The sequence below is a fragment of the Coregonus lavaretus genome, assembly GCF_964263955.1.
Source record: "Coregonus lavaretus genome assembly, chromosome: 24".
NCBI classification, from domain to species: Eukaryota; Metazoa; Chordata; class Actinopteri; order Salmoniformes; family Salmonidae; genus Coregonus; species Coregonus lavaretus.
Window position 1 is genome coordinate 38,169,005 of NC_140011.1, and position 19,330 is coordinate 38,188,334.

The following is a 19,330-nucleotide window of genomic DNA, read 5'->3' on the forward strand; positions in this document are numbered from 1 at the left end:
ACAAAGCCTTCTAACCTTACAACACTACATTTCCCATAACCCCCTTGCTCTATAAGCACCTAATTATCTTAATTTTACAGAATAATGTCAGTCCTTGATTCCCAACACAATTCCAATCAAACCCCAGTGATGCACAGAGCCTCCCAAATGCAATTTTTTATGAATAATTTGCCAAGCCTATGTAAAATTGTCATAACATCAAACATCCTGTAGGGGAAGATTTTGTAACAGACCAGTACCAAAACCCCTTGACTCGATCCTCTGTCGCGTCACGTGACGTGATGTATACGTCAGCACCCCCTCTCTCTCTCTCTCTCTCCTGTCGTATCGTCCTATTGCTCCTCTCATATGACAGAAGATCAGAGACACAGGAAAATATTTTAGTAGTTAATGCAATACTGAGTTACTTCAACCATATTCAATATTCCCCCACTCACATTCACTTTAAGACTTAATTCAGGACTAAATAGATCGCTCAAAAACATTTTTATTTTATTTTAATCCGTCATTTAATTTAATTCATTATACTCCATCAACATATATTTAATTTATAAATTCACTACATCTCAACAAATAGTTTCATGTTCGAACAACAGTCACTTTAACGATTTAGAAGATTTGTGTCCAAATTCCCCTTGTCTGTGGCTATTTCTCCCCCTGCAGTGTAACCCCACAGAAATATGACCCTTTACCCACAATCCCGTGTTGTAGTTTTACCAATCTCCTCATGTTGTAGTTTTAGCGCCGTAAAATCAAGCGCATGCGCAAATCCATTTAACCATACGATTGCCACACAATAGAACGCCAGCGTTCTACCTCAGTTCTCTATTTTACACTTATAGTCAGACAATAACACTTAACAGAGCTCACACACACACACAAACACATTTAAGAGGGTTATCCTATCGCAATAGGACCTCTAAGGACAGCCGTTAGCATGTAGCACGCAACACAATTAGCATTTAGCCTTAGCATTTAGCATTAGCCTTTATGTACAATGTGGCCTGAACCAACATTTAGCATTAGCATTAGCATTAGCCTTTAGCTAACTGCGGCCTACCACACACAAATAAGCCTCCTGCACTGCCCATTTTCTTTTTTGACTTAGTATCCTACCGTTTTGTGCTACCGTGGATTTAATGACAATTCACCGAGAAATTAGACCCAACAGACCCCCCGTCGGACGAAAGTCGAGCAATAATCACAATCAGATACATTTCATTAACCCGAGTTTTTTTTTTAAAACACACCGACTTGCACATTATTATTATATATTATATTATATTATATTATTATTATATTATATTCTATCGTGCAACCGGATTTGTCGGCCCATATCTAAATGGCCCCCTGGGGTCTTAAGCGGTACAGTGCTCTAATGTATGCATATCTGCCTTAATTGTACACCTGCCAATACTTAATTCCTACCGTTTTGTGCTCTAAAATTCAAATTATCTACCGTTTACCAATGGAACCACATTTTAGAATATTATTACAGACTCCTAGTCGACAGCAATAACGCCACATGAGGCACATTTCGGTCGTAATGGTACACCCCTCCAGTGTACACAAGCAGTATCCAAACTAAGCTGTGAGGAACACTCACCCTTGTCTGGCCATGACTTCAGACCGAGTTAGCTTGGCGGCTACGAATGAAGCAAAGGAGAGATGCAGACCAGCCCCACGTTGGGCGCCATTTGTCGTATCGGGTGAATGCTGGCAATTATTGCTGTCAACAAAGAGTCCGCTTAGGCTGCACCGTGATTAGAGGCTTTTATTAATATCACACGTTTACAGCATAAGTTACAGACCCGCGGTGTCTGGAAAAGCCCCGTCCCAAATTAATCTGAATGCTTCTGACTACCCCTTTATCTAACTCCTACTTATAAACAATGGCAAAAATGGGTTGCTCCCTTTTTCGTCCAATCACCTATCCCCCCTGGGGCGTCACCCTCCAACTGCTATATTTGTGTCTCCTGAGTGGCGCAGTGGTCTAAGGCACTGCTTCGCAGTGCTAACTGTGACACTAGAGATCCTGGTTCGAATCCAGGCTCTGTCGCAGCCGGCCGCGACCGGGAGACTCATGGGCGCCGCACAATTGGCCCAGCGTCGTCCAGGGTAGGGGAGGGAATGGCCGGCAGGGATGTAGCTCAGTTGATAGAGCATGGCGTTTGCAACGCCAGGGTTGTGGGTTAGATTCCCACGGGGGGCCAGTATAAAAAAATATATATATGTATTCACTAACTGTAAGTCGCTCTGGATAAGAGCGTCTGCTAAATGACAAAAAAAAAGAAGAAAAATAATAAAAAAAAAAATTAAAAAAAAAATTGGAACTAAGATAAACAACATTCCATTCCTTCATGAAAAACATTTAACAAAGGCATAATCCTAATACACGACACCTGTTTATCGTCTGTCTGTATATCCTGTTTATTGTCTGTCTGTATATCCTGTTTATCGTCTGTATATCCTGTTTATTGTCTGTCTGTATATTCTGTTTATTGTCTGTCTGTATATTCTGTTTATTGTCTGTCTGTATATCCTGTTTATTGTCTGTCTGTATATTCTGTTTATTGTCTGTCTGTATATCCTGTTTATTGTCTGTCTGTATATCCTGTTTATTGTCTGTCTGTATATCCTGTTTATTGTCTGTCTGTATATCCTGTTTATTGTCTGTCTGTATATCCTGTTTATTGTCTGTCTGTATATTCTGTTTATTGTCTGTCTGTATATCCTGTTTATTGTCTGTCTGTATATCATGTTTATTGTCTGTCTGTATATCCTGTTTATTGTCTGTCTGTATATCCTGTTTATTGTCTGTCTGTATATTCTGTTTATCGTCTGTCTGTATATCCTGTTTATCGTCTGTCTGTATATCCTGTTTATTGTCTGTCTGTATATCCTGTTTATCATCTGTCTGTATATCCTGTTTATTGTCTGTCTGTATATCCTGTTTATCATCTGTCTGTATATCCTGTTTATTGTCTGTCTGTATATCCTGTTTATCATCTGTCTGTATATCCTGTTTATTGTCTGTCTGTATATCCTGTTTATCGTCTGTCTGTATATCCTGTTTATTGTCTGTCTGTATATCCTGTTTATTGTCTGTCTGTATATCCTGTTTATTGTCTGTCTGTATATCCTGTTTATTGTGGCAGCACCATTTCACCAAGTCAAATTCATTTACAAATTCATTTACATACAAATGTATTTGGCGAATAAAGGTGATTCTGATTACAGGTTCCTAATGTGTGGGACACCTGTGCTTTCACATTGAGGACAATTCCCCTGCTGATGACAGAATGAGTCCGGCCAGCTCTAGATATCAAGCTAATTAGTCTCTTCAGAACCTCTTCCTGTAAGTGAACTGTTTCAGAATAGCCTCTCCTCTCCTGAGAATCCTGTCATAGCATCACCGACCAGGGCAATGTCCTGCGTTTGGCTTCTCCTAGGAACTCAGTCTGGGTTGTGTCTGTCTGTGCTTTAATGTTTGTCTGATGACTCTTGATTATGGTAACAAGTGGAATGACTTCTTGAGTTATAAACATAGGGCTATATTATACTATACATGGCATTACAATGGTCCGAGGAGTTAGCTAAAGCTGGAACAGATCTGGATCAACACATTTAATAGGACTTAAAGTGGAACTGACAGCGTTTTAGCAACATTAAATCGTATAAACAATATGTTCATGTACACCCCCAGGAAGAATATGCCCATTTAATAAGATAAAGCATTTTTTAATGGCAGAGTTGATCTAACTTTGGATCTTGAAGAATAGTTTGGCCTTGCCCTCCAAGCGCAAAGTCAATTGGTAGGCTATGCTTTACATTTACATTTTAGTCATTTAGCAGACGCTCTTATCCAGAGCAACTTACAGTTAGTGAATACATATTTTTTTTTTTATACTGGCCCCCCATGGGAATCGAACCCACAACCCTGGCGTTGCAAACGCCATGCTCTATCAACTGAGCTACATCCCTGCTGGCCATTCCCTCCCCTACCCTGGGCCAATTGTGCGCCGCCCATGAGTCTCCCGGTCGCGGCCGGCTGCGACAGAGCCTGGATTCGAACCAGGATCTCTAGTGGCACAGTTAGCACTGCAATGCAGTGCCTTAGACCACTGCGCCACTCAGGAGTACTTCATGATTTTTATCGGGCTATACATTAACCTGGGTTGAACGTGCCAGACATCATTGGCACTGCAAGTCTTCCCTGGGATGAAGATCATAGTGTTTTTTTATCTATTCTGACTGTGGAACTGGACTGAGGACCTATCTGCCTACACCACAGATAAGGCTTGCAGACAGGTTTTTATTTGAGCATGCTGTTCCCATATGAGAGCCAGTCATCACGCACGATCAGCACTACATGGACCATTTAGAAAGTTTTAAACGGCTACCAGCATGTGGTGTTTCATCCAGGGTTTAAGTTCCTCCATAAATATGATATTTAATACTAACCCTCACAATATAGGAACAACTGATGTCATAGCTTATGCCTACAACACGTAAGCCTACCTAAAATGAATACAAGTCAAATTTAAGACACAACAGTATCATCATTTTGAAACATGCATGGGCTGTTTACTAAGATCAAATAATATACTTGATTCTCTCTCTCTCTCTGGTGTGCGTCAGGCAGTTCAGTTCAACTGAAGTGAAGGTGGTCCTCTGTAGCTCAGCTGGTAGAGCACGGCGCTTGTAACGCCAAGGTAGTGGGTTTGATCCCTGGGACCACCCATACACAAAAAAAAAAATGTATGCACGCATGACTGTAAGTCGCTTTGGATAAAAGCGTCTGCTAAATGGCATATTATTATTATTATAATCAACAGTCTCACATCTCTACATACATCATTTACCATGAAGATTAGGGTTTATAGGGAAGCTTGTAGTTCTTATCTTACAGTGTACATAGTGTATCGCATGTGGATTTGTGTAAACTCTGCTTCTACGTATGTTGTCTGTATATCCTGTTTATCGTCTGTCTATCCTGTTTATCGTCTGTCTGTAAATCCTGTTTATCATCTGTATATCCTGTTTATCGTCTGTCTGTATATCCTGTTTATCGTCTGTCTGTATATCCTGTTTATCGTCTGTATATCCTGTTTATCATCTGTCTGTATATCCTGTTTATTGTCTGTCTGTATATCCTGTTTATCGTCTTTCTGTATATCCTGTTTATCGTCTGTCTGTATATCCTGTTTATTGTCTGTCTGTATATCCTGTTTATTGTCTGTCTGTATATCCTGTTTATTGTCTGTCTGTATATCCTGTTTATTGTCTGTCTGTGTATCCTGTTTATCGTCTGTCTGTATATCCTGTTTATTGTCTGTCTGTATATCCTGTTTATCGTCTGTCTGTATATCCTGTTTATTGTCTGTCTGTATATCCTGTTTATTGTCTGTCTGTATATCCTGTTTATTGTCTGTCTGTATATCCTGTTTATTGTCTGTCTGTATATCCTGTTTATCGTCTGTCTGTATATCCTGTTTATCGTCTGTCTGTATATCCTGTTTATCGTCTGTCTGTACATCCTGTTTATTGTCTGTCTATATATCCTGTTTATTGTCTGTCTGTATATCCTGTTTATTGTCTGTCTGTATATCCTGTTTATCGTCTGTCTGTATATCCTGTTTATTGTCTGTCTGTATATCCTGTTTATTGTCTGTCTGTATATCCTGTTTATCGTCTGTCTGTATATCCTGTTTATCGTCTGTCTGTATATCCTGTTTATTGTCTGTCTGTATATCCTGTTTATTGTCTGTCTGTATATCCTGTTTATTGTCTGTCTGTATATCCTGTTTATTGTCTGTCTGTATATCCTGTTTATCGTCTGTCTGTATATCCTGTTTATTGTCTGTCTGTATATCCTGTTTATCGTCTGTCTGTATATCCTGTTTATTGTCTGTCTGTATATCCTGTTTATTGTCTGTCTGTATATCCTGTTTATTGACTGTCTGTATATCCTGTTTATTGTCTGTCTGTATATCCTGTTTATCGTCTGTCTGTATATCCTGTTTATTGTCTGTCTGTATATCCTGTTTATTGTCTGTCTGTATATCCTGTTTATTGTCTGTCTGTATATCCTGTTTATCGTCTGTCTGTATATCCTGTTTATCGTCTGTCTGTATATCCTGTTTATCGTCTGTCTGTATATCCTGTTTATTGTCTGTCTGTATATCCTGTTTATTGTCTGTCTGTATATCCTGTTTATTGTCTGTCTGTATATCCTGTTTATCGTCTGTCTGTATATCCTGTTTATTGTCTGTCTGTATATCCTGTTTATCGTCTGTCTGTATATCCTGTTTATCGCCTGTCTGTATATCCTGTTTATAGTCTGTCTGTATATCCTGTTTATCGTCTGTCTGTATATCCTGTTTATCGTCTGTCTGTATATCCTGTTTATCATCTGTCTGTATATCCTGTTTATTGTCTGTCTGTATATCCTGTTTATCGTCTGTCTGTATATCCTGTTTATAGTCTGTCTGTATATCCTGTTTTTTCGTCTGTCTGTATATCCTGTTTATCGTCTGTCTGTATATCCTGTTTATTGTCTGTCTGTATATCCTGTTTATCATCTGTCTGTATATCCTGTTTATTGTCTGTCTGTATATCCTGTTTATTGTCTGTCTGTATATCCTGTTTATTGTCTGTCTGTATATCCTGTTTATCGTCTGTCTGTATATCCTGTTTATCATCTGTCTGTATATCCTGTTTATCATCTGTCTGTATATCCTGTTTATCATCTGTCTGTATATCCTGTTTATTGTGGCAGCACCATTTCACCAAGTCAAATTCATTTACATACAAATATATTTGGCGAATAAAGGTGATTCTGATTACAGGTTCCTAATGTGTGGGACACCTGTGCTTTCACATTGAGGACAATTCCCCTGCTGATGACAGAATGAGTCCTGCCAGCTCTAGATGTCAAGTTAATTAGTCTCTTCAGAACCACTTCCTGTAAGTGAACAGTTTCAGAATAGCCTCTCCTGAGAATCCTGTCATAGCGTCACCGACCAGGGCAATGTCCTGCGTTTGGCTTCTCCTAGGAACTCAGTCTGGGTTGTGTCTGTCTGTGCTTTAATGTTTGTCTGATGACTCTTGATTATGGTAACGAGTGGAATTACTTCTTGAGTTATAAACATAGGGCTATATTATACTATACATGGCATTACAATGGTCAAAGGAGTTAGCTAAAGCTGGAACAGATCTGGATCAACACATTTAGTAGGACTTAAAGTGGAACTGACAGCGTTTTAGCAACATGAAATCGTATAAACAATATGTTCATGTACACCCCCAGGAAGAATATGATGCAGTTTTTTTTCCTTCATTTTCTGACAAACGAGCACTTAGATATGGTTATTTTCACGTTTTCATAGAATGTTTGGGAATGACGTAGAGTAAGGTATTTGTGAAAATTCTATAGCGATATAGAGTGGGAAAGCGGCCTTGTGTTTGGACAATTAATAGACACTGCAGTAAATAAAACCTAATAAAACCTAACCTTAATGGGCCTCCCGAGTGGTGCAGTGGTCTAAGGCACTGCATCGCAGTGGTAGCTGTGTCACTAGAGATCCTGGTTCGAATCCAGGCTCTGTCGTAGCCGGCCGCGACCGGGAGACCCATGGGGCGGTGCACAATTGGCCCAGGGTAGGGGAGGGAATGGCCGGCAGGAATGTAGCTCAGTTGGTAGAGCATGGCATTTGCAACGCCAGGGTTGTGGGTTCGATTCCAGTATGGAGAAAAAAAATAAAATGTATGCACTCACTAACTGTAAGTCGCTCTGGATAAGAGCGTCTGCTAAAAAAATAAAATAAAAATAAAACAAACATGTCAGTCTTGTCCAGGACCGGACTCTACACAGATCGTGCGCCATAGCCAATCAGAGCTACAGTAGGCCTATAAGCCATTTGCCACATGGGCCTGCCATTATTCACTTTCAACTGGACTGTGTGTTTACAGGCAGTAGCAACAGTCGGACTTTAGACCATTTAGAAAGCATTGGTCAAAATATGTAAATACCACAGGTGTCCTCTTACATTTGGGAACTTGACAGTCCTATTGATCAAACTCTCCCTCCCTAAGATCAACAACTAATATTAGCCAGAGTGAGATGAGCTAAAATCTAACGAGGCAAGAGTAGATAAACCCTCTCAAACCTTTTCAGCTTGATGTTGGCCGTCAAAATTGCACTAATAAACAATGGGGAATAGTAGCCTGCTCGCCCCTTCTGCAGCTTACCTGCCAATGCATGTTGTCCCAACCCACGTTTTGACAACTGAATGGGAACGTCCTGCCCGCCCATTTGATCGATGCCAAATACATTTGGTTGACAACTAAGAGATAATATATGCATGCTAACTGTGGATAACAGTCGTTCAAGTTCAGCATAGCTAGCTAGCTAGGTAGCAAAGCGATTCCCATTTCTTGATAGCTAACCAAATGACACCTGCATCTCTAGCTGTAGCCACCGAAAAACTATATGATGGGGAAAAAGTTGGCCACTCACCCACTCGTTCAATGACATGACAGCCTCCCAGCAGCTAGCTAGCTAGCTAACGTTAGGCTCCGTGTTTTTAGCTTGCTAAATAAATAGCTACATAAATAGATAGGCTGGTTTATTAGCCACGTTATGACTGACTTGGGATCATTGCCCTTGCTAGTTTGATTGTATTGACATTCTCAGCCTTAGTTATTGATATATTGAGTAATTGAAACTGAAACGGTGCATCCCGAATGGGTGGAGGCAGCAAAACATGTACCAGGCCAGCTGTGATTTACAACCTGATAGCAATATTTGTTGGACTACCTAGAAATGTATTGGTGAATTATTTGAATCATTGAACTGCATCCATCTATTCTGCCAACAGTACCTTACTCTACTATCAATTTCAATCAATTTTATTTTATATAGCCCTTCTTACATCAGCTAATATCTCGAAGTGCTGTACTAGTCTTGCTAATACTCTCTACGTCCTTGACTTGAGAGTCTGCAACGGCTGCTTTGGTGTGTCGTCGTCTTTGGTATCATGGCGGTCCACAAACACATTTTATAGGTGCATGCCACCACCTACTGTATTGGCTGTGTATTAGCCTACTATTCTGTAGTATGAATTCATTACACTTTGTGAAAAAATTGCCCTACCAACTAACCCTGCACCCATTAAAACCGCACCACTATTCTACTACTTTGGCCCTATCTGATCCTACTCCAGGCCAGCAGCCTGGGATGACGGGACACTATTGTTCAAAACATCTCTTCTGCAGTAAAATCTCGTACACCCAAGTACTTCTCTGCAGCTGCCACCACAGAAAATCCTCTATGATTTACGTTCCATTCCTGAGGTACAATTGACAACCATGGCCATGAACGCCAAAAAACCAACCTTACTGAAGCACATGTTATTCCTATCACTCTCCATTGGCCTTGGATCCTTCACCTTGGATCCATCTTCCTCTACTACTCTCTTCACTGCCTCAGCATATGACACCTTCTGCACTACTCTGATCCTGGCAACCTCAACTTGCCTTTCTCTCACCGGACACCTCTGATCTCCAGCACCATGGATACCCCTACAGTTTAAACACACTATTTTTTCCACCAATAATACACATTCCTTTGTCTCATGTCCTCCTGCACACTTCTCACATCTAAGAATCTCCCTACTACACACTGCTGCCACATTACCATACGTTTGACACCTAAAACACCATAATGTATTCGGGACAAAAGCTCTCGCGTGATAACTGACAGATCCTAACTTTATCTGGTAAAGACTCAAAACTCAGTAGTCCAGACAGTGTCTTCTCCATTTCACAGCGCTCTCCACTGGGTCTGCCTCGCACCAAACGGTGGGCGTCACAGACACCGGGAATCTTCAACCTCAACACTTAACGCCACTCCAGTTATTACTCCTTTCAAAACGGCGCCCTGCTCCGGAGAGGAAAGCAAGTCACAGTTCTTGTCCCCAGTTGCGTGGTACAGTGCGTACGCTCCCTTAGGACAGCAGAAATGCAAAAAATCTACACGATACCACTTCGAGTCACTTTCACCAACCCAACATTCCCCAACCTCTTCTCCACATAACCTGACACCACATATGGATCAGCCAGAAGGCAAATATCCATTCTCTCCAAAAATCTCACTCCCACTGGGCCAGAACCATCTTTATCACCATCTGGATGAGGCCTGAACTCAGCAGTCCTCACCGCAGGTACTACATCATACCCTCGTCAGGTTCCATCTCTGAGCTACTAGCACGTATCCCTCTTTTTGCATTTGACGCCAACCCTCCTCACCACACTGCTTCCCACTACACTCAGCTCCTTCTCGGTCATCACTGCACCTGCCACCACAATTAATTCACTTCCGAAAGTTCTGTGCGATCCTCCATTCCATCAAAACATCGGCTGCAGTGGTGTAAAGCTCACCACCATTGGACTCTGGAGCAGTGGAAACGTGTTCTCTGGCATGATGAATCATGCTTCACCATCTGGCAGGCCAACGGACGAATCTTGGTTTGGCGGATGCCAGGAGAACGCTACCTGCCCGAATGCATAGTGCCAACTGTAAAGTTTAGTGGAGGAGGAATAATGGTCTGGGGCTGTTTTTCATGGTTCGGGCTAGGCCCCTTAGTTCCAGTGAAGAGAAATCTTGACGCTACAGCATACAGTGACATTCTAGACGATTCTGTGATTCCAACTTTGTGGCAACAGTTTGGGGAAGGCCCTTTGCCGTTTCAGCATGACAATGCCCCCGTGCACAAAGCGAGGTCCATACAGAAATGGTTTGTTGAGATCGGTGTGGAAGAACTTGACTGGCCTGCACAGAGCCCTGACCTCAACCCCATCAAACACCTTTGGGATGAATTGGAACGCCGACTGCGAGCCAGGCCTAATCACCTAACATCAGTGCCCATCCTCACTAATGCTCTTGTGGCTGAATGGAAGCAAGTCCCCGCAACAATGTTCCAACATCTAGTGGAAAGCCTTCCCAGAAGAGTGGAGGCTGTTATAGCAGCAAAGGGGGGACCAACTCCATATTAATGCCCATGATTTTGGAATGAGATGTTCGACAAGAAGGTGTCCACATACTTTTGGTAATGTAGTGTTTATTCCACTTTCTTCCATTTTTCCTTGTCCACCATCTTCTTTGCTACCTTCTGTTACGTTTGTCCCCATGGACCTGCTTCAACCTAACTAACCTGGTTCAGCTTATCAACCAGCTAATTATTAGAATCAGGTGTGCTAGATTAGGGTTGGAGTGAAAATCTACAGGATGTTAGCTCTCCAGGAACAGGGTTGGAGTGAAAATCTACAGGATGTTAGCTCTCCAGGAACAGGCTTGGAGTGAAAAGCTACAGGATGTTAGCTCTTCAGGAACAGGGTTGGAGTGAAAATCTACAGGATGTTAGCTCTCCAGGAACAGGGTTGGAGTGAAAAGCTACAGGATGTTAGCTCTCCAGGAACAGGCTTGGAGTGAAAAGCTACAGGATGTTAGCTCTCCAGGAACAGGGTTGGAGTGAAAATCTATAGGATGTTAGCTCTCCAGGAACAGGGTTGGAGTGAAAAGCTACAGGATGTTAGCTCTCCAGGAACAGGGTTGGAGTGAAAAGCTACAGGATGTTAGCTCTCCAGGAACAGGGTTGGGGTGAAAAGCTACAGGATGTTAGCTCTCCAGGAACAGGGTTGGAGAGCCCTGCTCTACGTCATGGAATATTTTGTCAAATAGAACTTAGTCCAACAGTTTTGTAGCATAAACTGGGAATTTGATTTTTTTGGACTGATATTATGATTGTCTGTTTGTTTCATATCTGCAAAGTAATTAAAACGCTGTTAGTTCCACTTTAAGACTTTAAAAAGATAGAACACAGATACTGTACATAGAAGAACACAATGGTGATGTCATCTTTCCTACAGACCAGTGGAGGCTGGTCCTCCTATAGCTCCTCCCACCAGCCTCCACTTCTACGGACATTGTCAGTGCTAGGATGCATTTTTGAAACATTACAATTTCCACCACTCCCCCAGGGGTAAGTTTGTCTAGCTTAGTGTTTGGTGGGCAAATTAAAGGTGACAAAACATTTTATTTTAGAGGGTTGAATCACCAGAGCTTCAATGTTTGCCGGAGGAATGAAGACATCCAGGGACTAAAATTAACTTAGACTATCTCTAATTTGTCTTCCTCTTTAAGCTTTAGTCCCTTTGAAGGATAATACATTGACATCGTTTGGGATTATAGCACGGCATGGTGTGACATTTTTATGTTCTTACGGTGGTAGTGGCTTCTAGTCTGACTGTCAAAGATACAGCATATTACCCAGACTCCCGATGTGGCACAGAGACCAATGTGATACACATCAGCACTTGGCCATTCTTACAGAAGTATAGCATGCAATGCCATCTGGGGTCTTCTTCAATAGCCAAGCGCTGTACCAAGTCTGTATAATTTTTTTGCACTGAGTTTAGTAATCTTCTCTGCATAAACCGCCTTATAGTCTCTGCTGATCTTATTGATGCTGCATGATTTCTGGCGGCGGTCCAGCTGTTCCTTGACTCAGTGGATCAGAACCGGATCCATGTCCCGTGGTCACACACTGCACATCCTCTTTGGCACCAGCAGAGAGCCCAGAGCATCCAGCCCATCTGGCAGGAACAGTGGACTTTAACCAGAGCAATTAGGGAATCACCCCTACTGCCATCTGCTCTAAAGGTGTACTCTGTAAGATGTGCACATGCGAATAGCACTTCATGTCTAGTAGTACGTCATTTGAATAAATAAAATAGCCTAACCGTTTTACTGTACAATTGTTGCCCTGTGGGGAAAAAAAGTAAACAATGGAAAAATAACATTTGCACATACAGTACAAATATTTGTTTGCAAAGTCTCCTATGACAACAAAAACAATGCCGCAGTAGGTCCTTAGTTTTGCGGTTATGATGAGGAGAGTGTATCGCTGAAATGCATCACTGTTCAATTTACAGTTGAATAAGCACATGCTTTTATAAAGAACATGCCTGAATAAAAAACATTGGCTGTTGAGAATCACAGTATTTGTAATGAATTAGCATACTGGTCTGACTTGTCCCTGACAGATGTGGCATACATAGAAGCAGAGGTTGATGTGGCTGTAATGTTCTGTTAATGCACAAGCTAAGTTGTCTGTCTACAATGGAAATGTGTTTACAGAAATGTGACTAACTCAGAACTGTTTCGGTTTCTTTTGCAGATTTTTTTAAATATATTTTTTCATCATCACAAATGTCATCCGAGTTCTCCAGGGGCATGAAAAACTAAACCTTCTGTCTATCATTGGCATCGCAGGAAGTTCAATGTTTGTTGAGCACCGTAGTGGTGCTTGGAACACAGGTGATGGCTGAGCACAGCAGTAGCCGTGCTTGGAGGGTCCAGCCTCTAGCCTCTCTCAGTGACAGGATGATTATGACCGAGAGCACAACGGTTCTCTTGAATCTGAGCTTCCCCGTAGAGTGGAATCAGTCTGACTCTAGACCGGAGACACCTGACAAGGAGAAGAACTGGCCTGCTCTGCTCATCTTAGTGGTCATCTTCTTCACTGTGGCGGGCAACATCCTGCTCATCCTAGCTGTGTCTCTAGAGAGGAAGCTGCAGAATGCCACCAGCTTCTTCCTGCGCTCCCTGGCTGTGGCAGACATGCTCGTGGGTTTTCTCGTCATGCCGGTCTCACTGATCAACATCCTCTATGGTAGGTACGGTTGAAGTCGGAAGTTTACATACACATTAGCCAAATACATTTAAACTCAGTTTTTCACAATTCCTGACATTTAATCCTAGTAAAAATGCCCTGTCTTAGGTCAGTTAGGATCACCACTTTATTTAAGAATGTGAAATGTCAGAATAATAGTAGAGAGAATGATTTAGTTCAGCTTTTATTTCTTTCATCACATTCCCAGAGGGTCAGAAGTTTATATACACTCAATTAGTATTTGGTAGCATTGCCTTTAAATTGTTTAACTTGGGTCAAACGTTTCAGGTAGCCTTCCACAAGCTTCCCACAATAAGTTGGGTGAATTTTGGCCCATTCCTCCTGACAGAGCTGGTGTAACTGAATCAGGTTTGTAGGCCTCCTTGCTCAAGCACGCTTTTTCAGTTCTGCCCACAAATGTTCTATAGGATTGAGGTCAGGGCTTTGTGATGGCCACTCCAATACCTTGACTTTGTTGTACTTAAGCCATTTTGCTACAACTTTGGAAGTATGCTTGGGGTCATTGTCCATTTGAAAGACCCATTTGTGACCAAGCTTTAATTTCCTGACTGATATCTTGAGATGTTGCTTCAATATATCCACATACATTTCCTTCCTCATGATGCCATCTATTTTGTGAAGTGCACCAGTTCCTCCTGCAGCAAAGCACCCTCCACAGCATGATACTGCCACCCCCCGTGCTTCACGGTTGGGATGGTGTTCTTCGGCTTGCAAGCATCCCCCTTTTTCCTCCAAACATGACAATGGTCATTATGGCCAAACAGTTCTATTTTTATTTAATCAGACCAGAGGACATTTCTCCAAAAAGTATGATCTTTGTCCCCATGTGCAGTTGCAAACCGTAGTCTGGCTTTTTTATGGCGGTTTTGGATCAGTGGCTTCTTCCTTGCTGAGCGGCCTTTCAGGTTATGTCGATACAGGACTCGTTTTACTGTGGATATATATACTTTTGTACCTGTTTCCTCCAGCATCTTCACAAGGTCCTTTGCTGTTGTTCTGGGATTGATTTGCATTTTTCGCACCAAAGTACATTCATATCTAGGAGACAGAACGTGTCTCCTTCCTGAGCGGTATGACGGCTGCGTGGTCCCATGGTGTTTATACTTGCCTTCAGGCATTTGGAAATGGCTCCCAAGGATGAACCAGACTTGTGGAGGTCTACCATTTTCTTTCTGAGGTCTTTGCTGATTTCTTTTGATTTTCCCATGATGTCAAGCAAAGAGGCACTAAGTTTGAAGGTAGGCCTTGAAATACATCCACAGGTACACCTCCAATTGACTCAAATGATGTCAATTAGCCTATCAGAAGCTTCTAAAGCATTACATAATTTTCTGGAATTTTCCAAGCTGTTTATAGGCACAGTCATCTTAGTGTATGTAAACTTCTGACCCACTGGAATTGTGATACAGTGAAATAATCTGTCTGTAAACAATTGTTGGAAAAATTACTTGTGTCATTCACAAAGTAGATGTCCTAACCGACTTGCCAAAACTATAGTTTGTTAACAAGAAATGTGTGGAGTGGTTGAAAAACTAGTTTTAATGACTCCAACCTAAGTGTATGTAAACTTCCGACTTCAACTGTAGGTAGGTGGTAGGTTGAGCTCTATTAGCAAAGCAAAGCAGTGATTGTTTACCCTCGGAATAATGATCTATTGAAAGCAGCTAGGGATACGAGGCTTTACTGTGAGGGGATGTTAGTGGATGAGGAAGACGGTGAGGAAAAATATCCTGGGTAACATGTTATGGCATGTCTACCGGAGCAAACAAATCAGGCTTTTATGTCTATGTTAATTGGTCCAATTGGTCAAGCCCCTTAGACGAGGATAAAGGGACAGTTCGTTATGTTGATGGCGACTAAATGGAGATAATTTGAGTAGACAGAAAGACATTCTAATGTGAGATTACCCCCCTTCCCCGTTCCCACACAATTCCCTTATCTCAGTAAGCCCTATTACTTTGAGCGGCATTGAAGAGTTTGTTTATTTTAGATCTTCCCTCTTAAACTTTGATTACTTTCATGCCATTTAAGGCTTAAAGACTTTGATCGGGTATTTTTGTAGTTACATCATAGCAGTCTATTTGTTGATCAATGAGACTGAAAAATTACCTTGGATTTGTTTGCATGGTCACAAAGTGCCGATTTGATAATGAAATATCAGTAATTGTTAGTGAACTGTTCCTGTTCATCCCTTAGACTACGTGTGGCCATTCCCCAGACCCCTCTGTCCCGTCTGGATCTACCTAGACGTGCTGTTCTCCACAGCATCCATCATGCACCTGTGTGCTATCTCACTGGACCGCTATGTGGGCATCTGTAACCCAATCCAACACAGCCGCTCCAACACCCTCTTCAAGGCCAAGGCTAAGATCGCCCTCGTCTGGACCATCTCCATAGGTGAGTCCATGCTGACATAGTTACTGTAAATCTGGAGAAAAAAAAGATTAAACAAGAGATCTAGCTAAATAATTTCCTCCTACTGTGTTGTCTGTGTGTCTGGAGAGATAGTCAGTTACTCTGTGACATGCTTTCTGTTTTGCCTTTGAATAAAAAACAGCAGTGCTCTTTTCTACAGTCTGTCAGAAAGCCAAACTGACCCTTTCCCTCTTACCTCTCCTGGGGCTGTCTGACATCTTCACCCTGAGAGATGCTCTAAACAGGGACAACAGGACAAGCCATGATGGACTCATGGCTCAAGGCTTTTTGGTTTCACAGAAATGGGAGAGCCAGTCAACCTGTTAGCTTGTTGACTTTATCTAAAAACCTCATCCACTTTCTCCGCCCTCATGTCCTTCCTTGAAAGCACCCGGTGGTCAATTTGTTTAATCATTATGCTTCCCTCCTCTAATCTAAAAATATAATGTTTTTGAGATAGATGTAGCCATGTTTGTGCATTGGTTTAAATATGACAATAATAAGTTATATGAATTGTCCTGTCCCGTCCATCTCTCTCTCTCTGACAGTGATCTCCACTCCCATCGCTGTGATTGGCCTGTATGATGAGGGGAAGGTGTTTGTCAACGGGACCTGTGTACTGAACGAGCACAGCTTCGTCCTGGTGGGCTCTTTTGTAGCCTTCTTTGTCCCTCTGGTCATCATGGTGGTCAGCTACTATTTGACTGTGCGTGTGCTGCAGCACCAAGCTTCTGATTTCCTGCATGGAGGCCAGGGTTCGATCAACCAGTCGGTCTTACTCAGGATCACCCCAAGGTCCCCTGCAGGGGACGGTCTCCGCCTCCTCAAACAGGACCCTGCCCCTGAGGCCTTGCCAGCTGTTGGTTCCTCCGATGTTTCCGTCTCTCAAGCCTCCCTTCAACCCATCTCTCCAGCAGGGAGACTGGAGCCAGGGGGAGCTGGTGGGAGACCTGGCATGGCTCAATCAATAAAAAATGAGAGGAGAGCTTCCATGGTCCTGGGTGTGGTGTTTTTCCTCTTCCTGATTATGTGGTGTCCATTCTTCATCACCAACGTGCTGAGTGTGTTGTGTGAGGACTCGATAATAAGCTTGTGCAATAAGCCTGTGTTGGCAGTGCTCCTAAAGGTCTTTGTTTGGGTGGGATATGTCTCCTCTGGTGTCAACCCACTGGTCTACACTCTATTCAACAGGACCTACAGACAGGCCTTCCACCGCTACCTACAGTGTATCTACCATAGCACGCCAGCCAACCCTACCGTTCCTGGTTATACCGTCACACCTATTCTCTGCAGTAAAGATGCCAACGACTGTAGCTGTAACAGCCACAATGGGCATAAAGGGGACATGAAAGGAAGAATGGGGTTGGAGAGAGAGGGTACAGGGTCTGGGATGTTGGCCAGCGTCTGTCCCACCCCCACTGAGGATGTCAGCTGTGTCTGAACTGGCTGGCCTCCTGTCTTTCCCCTCCAGGCTCTCTCTACATACAAAACATTGTTGTGACACAGCCATAGGGCGGCGCACAATTGGCCCAGCGTCGTCCGGGTTTGGCCGGTGTAGGCCTTCATTGTAAATAAGAATGTGTTCTTAACTGACTTGCCTAGTTAAATAAAGGTTAAAAAATAAAAAAAATAAAAAAACATTGCTTCATGTCACTGTCTGGATTCTCCAGCTCCACTTCCTGTTCAAACACAGGAGATGTACTGGATTCTCCAGCTCCACTTCCTGTTCAAACACAGGAGATGTACTGGATTCTCCAGCTCCACTTCCTGTTCAAACACAGGAGATGTACTGGATTCTCCAGCTCCACTTCCTGTTCAAACATAGGAGATGTACTCGATGTCTCCCTGTTGCTGGACCTGCAAACATGACCAGATATGAAATTGTGTTAAGGCTGCACAATGTGACTAAAGACATTGATAGTGTTTGTGTCAGACTTTAATATTGGCATTACATCTAGTGAGTAATACGTGTTTACTCAGTGTGGTTATTGAAATGAAATGTCCATTAACTGCACTACTAGGAAATCAAAAGGCGTTTGCATCCCTCACAACAGGCTTTGAGAGGGTCACGTACAGCTTTACAGGAAAACCACCTGCTGTAGCTCTCTGTAATCCTAGAACCACAGTGCCACCTAGTGGACATATACTGTACAATACATACAAATGTAATTTTCTTACTGTACAATACATATACTATACGTTTTTTTCTGTCTGTATGATAGATTCAAGTCAAAGATAGGAAATTGGTATTGCACTTGAATGGGAAACAGATGTCCTCATGGACAAGGAGATGTTTCACTCCTCATTACCTCAAGACTGGTACTATTTTGGTTAATATTTCTGACCGAGGCCAGGAACCACACCCTATGAGTTTTGTTTTTCTTAATCATATCACAATCGACTTTTACTAGTTTATTTTTTCTCTGACATATTGTATTCAAATATGTAAATTTGGTGATATCTCATTCAATATGCACATATTTGCCTATCACGCAAAGTGAGTTTGGGAAACCCTGGTCTAAGGATAACCACAGACAATTTGGTGAATGCACATGCTTCTGAGGCTGAGAACAATTTGTTGGCATGTGGGTAGAGTCTGACTTTAGGGAAATGGCAGTTAAAGACAAGGACAATGAATTTAGACTACCAAACGCCAAACAGCTATTTAGACCCAACCACCATCTATCTATTCAAAGTAAGTTACTACATATAGGCCAGTTTGTAACATTTTCTATGAAATGGGCTTTTAAATTATGTGTGATTCAATTTGTAAGTCGCTCTGGATAAGAGCATCTGCTAAATGACTTAAATGTAAATGTTATTTTAATGTGAGTTTTGATATTATGGATGTATGTCCATTTAAAAGTGTTTACAATTCATTACATTTTGATGATGATAAACTAACGAAAATAATAAATATACATTTGAATCAACTTTTTTTTTTACTTTTTAATTTAATTTATTTTTTTTTAAATACCAAAACATCTCAAAGTGTATAAGTAAATGTAAAAATGTCATTTTAGCCTGTGGCGCTTAATATGATATGATATCTGTGGGGGGTTTTCTTCAGTTCTAAAATACAGGGCTCTATTTTCTGCAGGCGTTAAATTGGCGCTAGCGTCAAACGCATGTTAGTTTGCAATTTCATGTAAAAACTT

The 19,330-nt window shown here is 41.9% G+C and overlaps 1 protein-coding gene across 2 annotated transcripts in view; it reads left to right on the forward strand.

Annotated features, from left to right (window-relative positions):
* The window catches only part of LOC311099959 (5-hydroxytryptamine receptor 2C-like), a 28,406-nt gene extending 9,303 nt beyond the window's left edge, over nt 1–19,103 (forward strand). The window contains exons 2-5 of one of the 2 annotated variants that reach the window (XM_084140679.1): nt 13,242–13,736; nt 14,025–14,105; nt 15,954–16,154; nt 16,721–19,097. In XM_084140679.1, coding sequence (XP_083996805.1) covers nt 13,385–13,736; nt 14,025–14,105; nt 15,954–16,154; nt 16,721–17,613 — 1,527 coding nt within the window. In that variant the 5' untranslated portion in view covers nt 13,242–13,384 and the 3' untranslated portion in view covers nt 17,614–19,097. Of the gene's footprint in view, nt 1–13,241; nt 13,737–14,024; nt 14,106–15,953; nt 16,155–16,720 lie in introns of both variants that reach the window. The other variant, XM_084140680.1, reaches the window with a different exon arrangement.
* Nucleotides 19,104–19,330: the final 227 nt, after the last annotated feature.